This window comes from Oncorhynchus keta, chromosome 1 (genome assembly GCF_023373465.1).
Source record: "Oncorhynchus keta strain PuntledgeMale-10-30-2019 chromosome 1, Oket_V2, whole genome shotgun sequence".
In the NCBI taxonomy this organism is placed as follows: Eukaryota; Metazoa; Chordata; class Actinopteri; order Salmoniformes; family Salmonidae; genus Oncorhynchus; species Oncorhynchus keta.
The window spans coordinates 81,905,423-81,916,439 of record NC_068421.1 but is presented as its reverse complement, the minus strand read 5'-3'; the positions used below and the strand labels follow the sequence as shown (position 1 = coordinate 81,916,439).

General features: G+C 37.5%; 1 protein-coding gene across 1 annotated transcript; it reads right to left on the bottom strand.

The window, feature by feature from the left end:
• Positions 1–3,681: 3,681 nt before the first annotated feature.
• Positions 3,682–10,378, bottom strand: LOC118385332 (calcium-activated chloride channel regulator 3A-1-like). The gene is made up of 6 exons (XM_052523422.1): positions 9,906–10,378; positions 9,191–9,314; positions 7,977–8,216; positions 6,357–6,578; positions 6,013–6,280; positions 3,682–5,349 (listed from the first exon to the last, which is right to left on the bottom strand). The coding sequence occupies exons 1-6, from the start codon at positions 10,028–10,030 to the stop codon at positions 4,967–4,969; spliced, it is 1,362 nt and encodes a 453-aa protein (XP_052379382.1). The 5' UTR covers positions 10,031–10,378; the 3' UTR covers positions 3,682–4,966.
• Between the last annotated feature and the right edge of the window lie 639 nt (positions 10,379–11,017).

Genomic DNA, 11,017 nt, shown 5'->3' with positions numbered 1-11,017 from the left:
CCACCATCTTGTCAACTCTAATGAGTGATCATGGAAAGTGTGACTATGTTTTCTAGACTGAGTATAACAACAAGTGAGGATAATAGGGGGGTTTCTCTGTAAACTCCAAACCTCCAATTTGATGATTGCTTTATTGGGTGTTTTTTCTGCGTTGGTATCCATGCTTGTCCCTAGCAATGGCTTTATTGTAACTAATGGTTTTATGTAGGTTACTGACGCTCCTAAACGCTAGATGGCATCATTAGTTTCAAAGACATGTTTGAGGGAAATACCTGAGATGATACACAATGCAAAGGAATAGAACAGTCTCAGTAAACCCTGGTCTTATAGGAAAATCACCTCAAGTCAAAGACCACAGAAAGGAGAATCTTTGCATTGTGTTGGATGATGCTAGATTAGTTGGTGTTAAAATCATGAATTGTATCATATACATACACATACTTTTGATGGCTTCTGTTTGAAATTCTAGGAATGAAATCCTGACATCAACTGGTCAAGACAACAAAAGATTACAAAGTCACTTCCTTTATCAAATTATACGATTTTTATTTATCAATTCGACTTATCACAAAATGATGTGTTTGAGTGTTAAATGTGAAATCATGAGAGTAGAATATATGATTATAAACTAATGAATGTGTGAGTGTAAAATAGGCCTTTTATTAAGACCTTGAATAGACCCCTTTCAGTCACAGTAAAACAATATAATGGTAGAAGAGTAGCCAGTTTCATTCGTAAAAGTTTTAAATATGCCCACATCATGACATGATCCCAATACTAAAGCACCAGACCAGACAGACAAAAGACAATGAAAAAAAGCTAATGCTGGTACTTGACTGCCATCCTGTGGTTTAACTAAGCAAGTACAGTGCCTTGCGAAAGTATTCGGCCCCCTTGAACTTTGCGACCTTTTGCCACATTTCAGGCTTCAAACATAAAGATATAAAACTGTATTTTTTTGTGAAGAATCAACAACAAGTGGGACACAATCATGAAGTGGAACGACATTTATTGGATATTTCAATCTTTTTTAACAAATCAAAAACTGAAAAATTGGGCGTGCAAAATTATTCAGCCCCTTTACTTTCAGTGCAGCAAACTCTCTCCAGAAGTTCAGTGAGGATCTCTGAATGATCCAATGTTGACCTAAATGACTAATGATGATAAATACAATCCACCTGTGTGTAATCAAGTCTCCGTATAAATGCACCTGCACTGTGATAGTCTCAGAGGTCCGTTAAAAGCACAGAGAGCATCATGAAGAACAAGGAACACACCAGGCAGGTCCGAGATACTGTTGTAAAGAAGTTTAAAGCCAGATTTGGATACAAAAAGATGTCCCAAGCTTTAAACATCCCAAGGAGTACTGTGCAAGCGATAATATTGAAATGGAAGGAGTATCAGACCACTGAAAATCTACCAAGAACTGGCCATCCTTCTAAACTTTCAGCTCATACAAGGAGAAGACTGATCAGAGATGCAGCCAAGAGGCCCATGATCACTCTGGATGAACTGCAGAGATCTACAGCTGAGGTGGGAGACTCTGTCCATAGGACAACAATCAGTCGTATATTGCACAAATCTGGCCTTTATGGAAGAGTGGCAAGAATAAAGACATTTCTTAAAGATACAGGGAAGATGGTTAAAATTGATGGGAAGATGGATGGAGCCAAATACAGGACCATTCTGGAAGAAAACCTGATTTGTCTTCCAACAAGACAATGATCCAAAACATAAAGCAAAATCTACAATGGAATGGTTCAAAAATAAACATATCCAGGTGTTAGAATGGCCAAGTCAAAGTCCAGACCTGAATCCAATTGAGAATCTGTGGAAAGAACTGAAAACTGCTGTTCACAAATGCTCTCCATCTAACCTCACTGAGCTCGAGCTGTTTTGCAAGGAGGAATGGGAAAAGATTTCAGTCTCTCGATGTGCAAAACTGATAGAGACATACCCCAAGCGACTTACAGCTGTAATCGCAGCAAAAGGTGGCGCTACAAAGTATTAACGTAAGGGGGCTGAATAATTTTGCACGCCCAATTTTTCAGTTTTTGATTTGTTAAAAAAGTTTGAAATATCCAATAAATGTCGTTCCACTTCATGATTGTGTCCCACTTGTTGTTGATTCTTCACAAAAAAATACAGTTTTATATCTTTATGTTTGAAGCCTGAAATGTGGCAAAAGGTCGCAAAGTTCAAGGGGGCCGAATACTTTCGAAAGGCACTGTACATCGAAAAAATTCAAAGCATGCAAGATGTTAATGTGTTTGTCCTGAAAGAATATAACATTTAAAAACATGTATGAATTTGATGACAACAAGTTCCAAACAATATGACTATAATGAAAAGAGAGAAGTAGAGTGGGGCGGTTCAGTTCATATCGTCTTTACCTGTAGCCTGACACTCAAACATAAAGGCACATAAATACGAAGTATTGATCATTATGACATTTAGTATGTGAAGGAGAATAAACAAAAATAAGTATGCTTCTTCCCATCAAACAAGCCACTGCCCATACAGCCCCCACAGCAACTAGGGTGACTGCTTGTCACTGTTGCTTGTAGGGAACACAGTGAACAGTTGGGACATCATCGTGAAACGTTTCCTTGATGTTTATTGCAGTCTTTGAACAACCTTTACATGTATAAATTGATGGTTCAGATTACGGGATGCCAAGGTCATATTTTTCTATATTCTGTTCCAGATTGCAAAGCATTATTGTGAAATATTGTATTATAGGCATGACATTTTGATTCTCAGTTACACCAATTTAGGATGGGGTGAAATGCTCGTGCCCGGAAAGTTTGGTATGGATAGTCCTCCTACAAGACGTAGGAAAGACTCCCTCTTCATAATTTAAAAAAAAATCCGGGATCACTTGCTTTTCCATTTGCATTTCGAAACCGCACTATGAATTGTATCCCAATAGCCAGAACGGAGAATTGAACTACAGAAATTCACCCATGGCAATATATTCATTTTGACAATAGATATTCTGCCAGTTAAAGCAACTGGGATGTTAATCCATCTACTGAGGTTGGATTTTAATTGATTTGAGCGTTCTGTTAAAGTTTCTTGCAATGGTTTTATCTTAGGAGGAAAAATATCTACTCACATATTTAAAATGGGCAATGATTGGGATTCAATAACTAAAGACTGAGTTCTCCGTCGGGGTCTTGAGAGGCAGTAGGGATGATTTGGTTAGATACATTTCATCATTTGGGATGAAGCTAAATTACTCTATATTCTTCAATGCATTCAGGAATGATTGCGGTACAATGTCAATCTATATACAGCTCTGGTTAAGAGACCACTGCAAAATTATCAGTTTCTCTGGTTTTACTACTTATAGGTATGTCTTTGGGTAAAACAAACATTTCTGTTTCATTCCATAAACTACTGACAACAATTCTCCCAAATTCCAAATAAGAATATTGTCATTTAGAGCATTTATTTGCATAAAATTACAACTGGTCAAAAAACAAAAAAGGGGCAATGTTGTCAGACCTGGAATAATGCAAAGAAAATAAGTTAAGGTTCATTTTTTAACAACACAATACTAATGTTTTAAAGAGTTCAGAAATCAATATTTGGTGGAATAATTTCAATCACAGATTTCATGTGCCTTGGCCTGCTCTCCACCAGTCTTTCACATTGATGTTGTGTGACTTTATGCCACTCCTGGCGCAGAAATTCAAGCAGCTCTGCTTTGTTTGATGGCTTGTGACCATCCATCTAGCTCTTTTCTTTAAATAAATGCTCTAAATAACAATATTTTTATTTGGAATTTGGGAGAAACGTTGTCAGTAGTTTATAGAATTAAAAACAAAAATGTTAATTTTACCCAAACACATACCTATAAATAGTAAAACCAGAGAATCTGATCATTTTGCCATGGTCTCTTAATTGTTTCCACAGCAGTATAGTAAAATGTCATCCGTGTATAATGAGATGAAGTGATCAGTAGCTTTTAGGGAAGTTAGTGTTATTTCCTTCCATTGCTGATTTTCCTGGGCCAGGGGTTCCATAAAGAAATCAGAAAGCACTGTCTGTTGCTTCACGTGATTTTGAACAGAGCAGAGCAGATATTGCCTGTTATAACTATGGCAGAGAGATTGGCATATAGTATTATAATCATGTTAATGAAATTAGAGCCAATTCCCATATGTTCCAAGATCGACCAGAGGCATTAACAGTCAAGTCTATCAAAGCTTTTTCTGCATCAAGAGATAAAACAGCCCAAGGAGCTGTTGTTTCTGTTGAAGCATTGTTGACATGTAACAGGCGCTGGCGATTGTCCGTGGATGAACGTTTTTTAACAAACCTATTTGGGAAAGAAAGTCTCGAGATGGGATGACAACATTTTGGAAAACAGTTAAATATCTATGTTTATCAAAGATAGGGGGCGAGAGTGAGGACACTGGCTGGTATCCTTACTTTAAAAACAATTATAAGCTGACATTTGTGCTTCATTCACCTTTCTCAAATGTTAGTTATTTCGAGCAAAAGTGAACCTAATTGATTCCAATATTTGAAATAGACCTCAGGGGGAGTAGAAGGAGAAGAAGGAGAATCTTTGATTCATTTGGGTTCTGATAGTAATTCCTCTGTTTCAGATTCAGAAGTTGCTATATCAGCTAATTGGTCATTACTGCGTAGTTTGTTAGCCAGTAAATGACTGGGGCGATTACCATGATGGATGGCACATTTTGCTCTGTCTTCTCAGTAAATACAATTCTGTCTTGCCTTTGGAAACGGTAATAGCTTTCAAATTCAAAGAGAGAATAGCTGGCGTTGCCATTGTTTTTCAGAAGGGAATGTTAGATTAATTATACAATTATCTTTAGTGTTGATAAGCCCATGGATGTATTCGTGCTGTTAATTGTTACAGAAAGCTTGTAGAGACCTGTCTTTGTGAAGTTGGGAGTGTTCCCGGGTCTGTTGAGTCGCATCCTGCTGACAACTAGCACAGCAATAATGACTGCAGCAGTACCAATGCTACTACAACCACTGCTACTACATTTGATCCAGAGGACCGCTTTAGGTTTGGACTTGGATATTGTGAAATCGTAGGCGTAGTTGTAGTTGGAACAAATGGTACAATTTTTGTGGCTTTAGCAACATTAGACATGTCAGACATCTGAGAATCCTTGTCACAAGAACGTACAGCAAAGAACATGACCGTCTCTGGTTCAGCATTGATGATGTAACTGGAAAGGAAGGAGTATTCCTCTGTAGAGCCTGCCTCTAGTGGTCGGATGTCGGAGGTGTTCATTAGATGTGCTCCACTGAAATTTCCTCTTAGGGCTTCCAAGTCCATGCTGACTCTGATCTCATAGGAATCAGCTGAAAGAAATGAAGCAGGACAAAGTGGAAAGGGAAAATTCAGGTTATAACACATATTCATGAGATTCACACATGGTTATTCAATGCAAATGTCTGATCTCATCTAGAAAGTGTTATGGTAAATAATGATTTCAGGATCAGTATGTTCATGATGATGATAATTAGTACGGATAGACATTTTAAATTATTTGACTAATATCATGACATTTTTTCAGAAATCCGAAGAGTTGAAATTTAAAAATATAAATAAATGTTTTTATTAAAAAATCCTATTCACTCTCGACCAATCAGAATGGCGCAAATGCACATAGTAAAAGTTAGCAGCAGACATGCTTTTCTGAGGTTGTTTGGCTAACAGCAACAGTGAAAGAGAAGTCCGATTTTTTACCATGAAAGAACTGATTATGTTACAAAAAGTGTTTTGCATTGATCTGTGTCAGTACAGAAGTAGCTAATCCTAGGGCAATGTGGCCAATTTGTCCTGATGTGGGCGTTATGGGGCCAGAGCTGTCATTGTTGAGACAGGCTTACACATATTTTTTTAAAGAACTCTCACTCAAGTAATCGAATACTAACGTCCGTCCGGATATCTGGATATTCGATTAACCATGCCCAGCCCTAGACGTTATGCAAATAGACTTAAAAATAGATTTGGTACTGTACCTGTGCCAGTATCCATGTCTTCCCCAGGTGACGTCCATGTGAGCATCACTTTGTCCTCCTCTATCTCTGCATTCAGGTCTGTGATTTTGTTAGGGGGGGAATTTGGAGGGGGGACACCGGGTGGGAGAAGGACTGAGAAGCTCTCTCCTATGACTGTCCTGGTGAAGCTGCCCACATCAGCCTGCAGGTCATCCTCACTGACTGGGGGCTTTGGCGGGTTCATCACTACTTTTCCTGGAGGAGAGGGAATGGGGCAATAAGTTACACACATTCATGTTACATCAGCACTCAGAGACTTGAAATATGAAAACATTAGAAATCACGTTGCAACAACTCACCGATTAACAACAGCAGATTCTGAGATTTACCTTTGATGACATAAGCAAGTACAATGGGGCAACACTGTGTCTCTTCAATCTAACTTGTCCATTATTTTTGCCTTCGTCTTTTCTCTGCACTTTCACTTTCAAGTTGTGTCTTCCATTTTTAGAAGTGGTAAAATATCTGGAATAGATCCCATCATTTCTCAAAACATCAGCACCTGGAAAGAATAAAGATGTGTATAATCAGACTATCTAAAAATGTATCTCAGACAGTGATGGAATGGATAACAATCCAAAAAGTAATGTTATGCATGTATTATACCATTCTGCTACTTCTCCATTATGTCTCTAACTTACCTGCTCCATTATGTCTCAAACTGACCTGCGCCATTATTGCTCTGACTGACCTGCGCCATTATTGCTCTGACTGACCTGCGCCATTATGTCTCAAACTGACCTGCGCCATTATTACTCTAGCTGACATGTGCCATTATTGCTCTAGCGGACCTGCTCCATTATTGCTCAAACTGACCTGCTCCATTATTGCTCTAACTGACCTGCTCCATTGTTGCTCTATCTGACCTGCGCCATTATTTCTTAGACTGACCTGTGCCATTATTGCTGTGACTGACCTGCGCCATTATTGCTGTGACTGACCTGCGCCATTATTGCTGTGACTGACCTGCGCCATTATTTCTCTAGCTGACCTGCTCCATTATGGCTATGACTGACCTGCTCCATTATGGCTCTAACTGACCTGCTCCATTATGGCTATGACTGACCTGCGCCATTATTGCTCTAGCTGACCTGTGCCATTATTGCTCTAGCTGACCTGTGCCATTATTGCTCTGACTGACCTGCTCCATTATTGCTCTAAATGACCTGCTCCATTGTTGCTCTAACTGACCTGCGCCATTATTGCTCTAACTGACCTGTGCCATTATTGGTCTAGCTGACCTGTGCCATTATTGCTCTGACTGACCTGCGCCATTATTGCTCTGACTGACCTGCACCATTATTGCTCTAACTGACCTGCACCATTATTGCTCTAACTGACCTGCTCCATTATTGCTCTAACTGACCTGCTCCATTATTGCTCTAACTGACCTGCTCCATTATTGCTCTAACTGACCTGCTCCATTATTGCTCTAGCTGACCTGCTCCATCATGGCTCTAACTGACTGTTTGTCTGATGTGTCAAATCGCCGTTGGTTGTGGTAAGTGAAGCAAAGACATTCACAAGTTCAGTGTGGTCCAGATTATCAGATGCATATAAATATTTCCCACCTGAAACATAAATAAGAACAAGCAGAATGAAGATAATTGACAAAGACTTAAAAAGAGTATGCAAGAAATGGTGACTGTCTCATCTGCCTTAAAGTGAAAATCCACTGCTGATACAGTCCCAAAATATGCTTTTTGCTTCATCGTGATGATGTTGCCTGTGACACTTTGCTTCTTGAAAGTCCAATATCTTGAAAACTTGACCGCTGACATGCAAAATATTTTGGTACTGTACAGTATTAACAGTGGACTAATGAAAAATCCAAAATATCGTTTTTGAGTGGATCGTCCCTTTAAAAGCTAAGACAATGTAACGTTCGCGAGTTAAATATTCTTAATATGATGGTCCTTTGATTAAACCTTACCTGATATTTCTGACAACATTTTCAACTCTTTGTTTGCACTTGGTCCAAGAGCAATTGTATTTACAATGGCACCACTTTCTTTAACCTCAGATGCACAATCTAATTCTGATTCCCCATCAGTTAAAAGAATGATTTCATCTCCCATTGTATTGCCATTGTCTTTGCGTAATTCTTGAAAATCAACATAGATTTTTTTGGTAAAACATAAAAAGATGTAAACAAACATAACAAGCTGACCCATGTAAGCTACACTTGCATGTTCACATTTGTTTTCTAACACTCACGTGATCAGAGGCCAAAGAAAAGTAAATCATTACAAATATATTTTGGAGTTATTTTCATTAAATTAACACACAGTGATGATTTAAAAATACAATTACAAAGTTGTGGCATCATTTGTGAATGTTACAATCCCAACATATGAATTATCTTCTACTATAGTTGTCAGGAACAGAGATGCTGCTTGTTGCTGTTGCAATATTCTTGAGCCCTTTAAAAGTAAACATTAGAACCGTCTAAGGTTAGACAAACTTTAATGTATTGATAACACTGATATATGCTGCTGGGTACATACCCTTAATAACAGTAACTACTAGAAAGAATATTTGTAATATTGAAATTAAAACTAGACACGGTAACAATTTATAATAACTCCACATAAAAAGGCATTTATAATGGATAATTACATAGATTATTCATCATTTAGTAATCATTACTCACACATTTGTAAATGTTATTAACCTAGTTATTCACACATTTATAAACAACCTTCAAAGTATTTAATAATGATTTAATAATATGTTTGATATAGGTCCTTATAAACCATTTACTAATCCTTAGTTGTCTTTTTGCGTGACCTTATCTAAAGTGTGGGCTATTTATACTTTATAAATGTTTTAAGTGATGTGTGTAATATACAGTGTATTTTTCATCAGGTACTGCTGTAATGTCTACCAATGGCATGTCCTTCTTTTTGTGATAAATTACGCTGGTCACTCAAAACATTTAAAATATTTAGAATATTTTAGATGAGGTCACATAAAAATACTTACTTAATGATTAGTAAATGGTTTATAAGGACCTATATTAAATACCTTATGAACTGAGTAATGATTCATAAATTATGAATAAACAATTTACTAATCCATTATAAATGCTTTAAGTTGTGCTACCCTAGACAATTATACTGATATTGCAGTAACTTACAAGCATGCTTCCTGAAACATCAAGGACCAGACAGACAACTCTCTGTCCCCTCTGTATCACAGTGAACCTAGGTGCTGGATGTGGTCCTTTCAGAGGCTGGACATTGGCTTTGGCATCCACTGAGCTTGTGAAAATAACGTCCATCACATCTCTGTTGTCACACATCCTGTTCTGTGCATTAGGGGCCTCACTGTTGTGTGTTTTATTGGAGCAGAATCTTGTAACCTTGAGTGTGCACATCAACAAAAGTTTGTCAAAACTGAGAATGATGCAGCCCAATAGGGTTCCATATAGGACAGTCGAAGAACCCTTTTAGGTTCTTAGATAGCACCTTTGTTTCTAAGACTGTCTTTACAATCATAACTTACCTTATAAGTAAACTTGGATAGAACATTAAATATGCAGTATTGTCCCATTGTTCGCTGTTTGCTAAGAACACACAGTCCTGTGTATATATCTTGTTATTCGGGTCAATGTGTGTGCAATTTGTGTGGTTAATTCTGTTGACAATTGTACCAGCAAGCTCTAGGGAACATCTGCGAAATTAGAAAATAGTAAGAGAATGTTGAGAATGCACAATGAATGTGAAACTGGTTCTTACAAAAGTAAAAATAAAACTGTACAGTATCTTCAAATGTCGTACATGATCTGATATTAGTTATACCGTTACTGTGTAGGACTGGACAGTGGGAAAGAGTTTAATAGACAAGGTTACCTAGTTGCCTGAATATCACTGTGTGCACCCTTGTAGAATGGCTGACCGTCATCAAACTCATCATAAACTCCCCATCTCAGGTGAGCCCATTCATGCACAAGGACTTTACCTAAGAGACAAGTCATTCATTTTCTTAACAATTTCATAAGCTTGTGAGCCTACTGTAAACTCAGTCTTGTTTATTTATTCATGATTTATTTATGATTTTAAAGAATCATAATTGTTATGTGTTTAAATTACTTAGACTTCTGTTTACGGTGGTACCTCTTACCTCTGGGTCCATACAGTTTAATGAGTTCATCATCTAAGATTAATTTAGTGGTCAAATGAATGTACCGGCTCTCAGATCCACATTGACCATACTGCAGGGTGTAAGGTTGATCTCCATATGCATGATTTTCCTCATTAATTATTATTTTGGCCTAAAATAGAGAACAAAGCCTTTTAGCAATTAAATGCTATGCTGTCTGAAAAATATTGCCAGGAAGCTTCATCTGTTGCAGTCGGATATAACAATAACATTCTTACTTTTTCATAGGTTTCAGTCTTTGTTCTTCCATAGTCTCCTTGAGACCAGTTTGGTGGCACTAGTATTGTTATCTCTTCAAAGTAGAATTTGTCCTCAGTGGCTGTAGAGTACGGATGACGCATTGCTCATCATTTCCTGAAAGACAAATTATATACGTATATTGAACAATATTTGACAACAACTGTGTTTCTTCTTGGTTTATCTATAGCCGAATCACTTATCCAAACATACTGAAGCACTTGCGAGTAAAAGGTGAATGCTGTATACCAGGAATCATCAACTAGATTCAGCCGTGGGACAATTGTTTCTTGAGCGGATGGTTGGGGGGGCCGCAACATAATTACAAAAAAATTGTAGACTGCAAATTGACCGCAAGAAGCCTAAGCAGATATAATGTCTATAATATAAGCTTATGAAAACATAATAATTTCAAACCTTGATTACATTTGTATACGATCACAATTGTTTCTATATTATGAGTGGGAATACTTGGGAACAGATTTCTTCAAATAAAATAATTTGGAGCTGATTTCATTTTCAGATTTTTCTTCTTCTCAGTCTTATGTCAAACAATGATGTATTT

Excerpts from the sequence above, each read along its gene's own strand:
- LOC118385332 (XM_052523422.1), bottom strand. The coding sequence starts at position 10,030 with ATGACTTGTCTCTTAGGTAAAGTCCTTGTGCATGAATGGGCTCACCTG. Across the intron at positions 9,315-9,905 it reads AGTGATATTCAGGCAACTAG|CTCAGTGGATGCCAAAGCCA; the intron begins GTAACCTTGTCT and ends TATTTTCACAAG. Across the intron at positions 6,281-6,356 it reads ATCTCAGAATCTGCTGTTGT|TGTGTAACTTATTGCCCCAT; the intron begins TAATCGGTGAGT and ends GTAACATGAATG.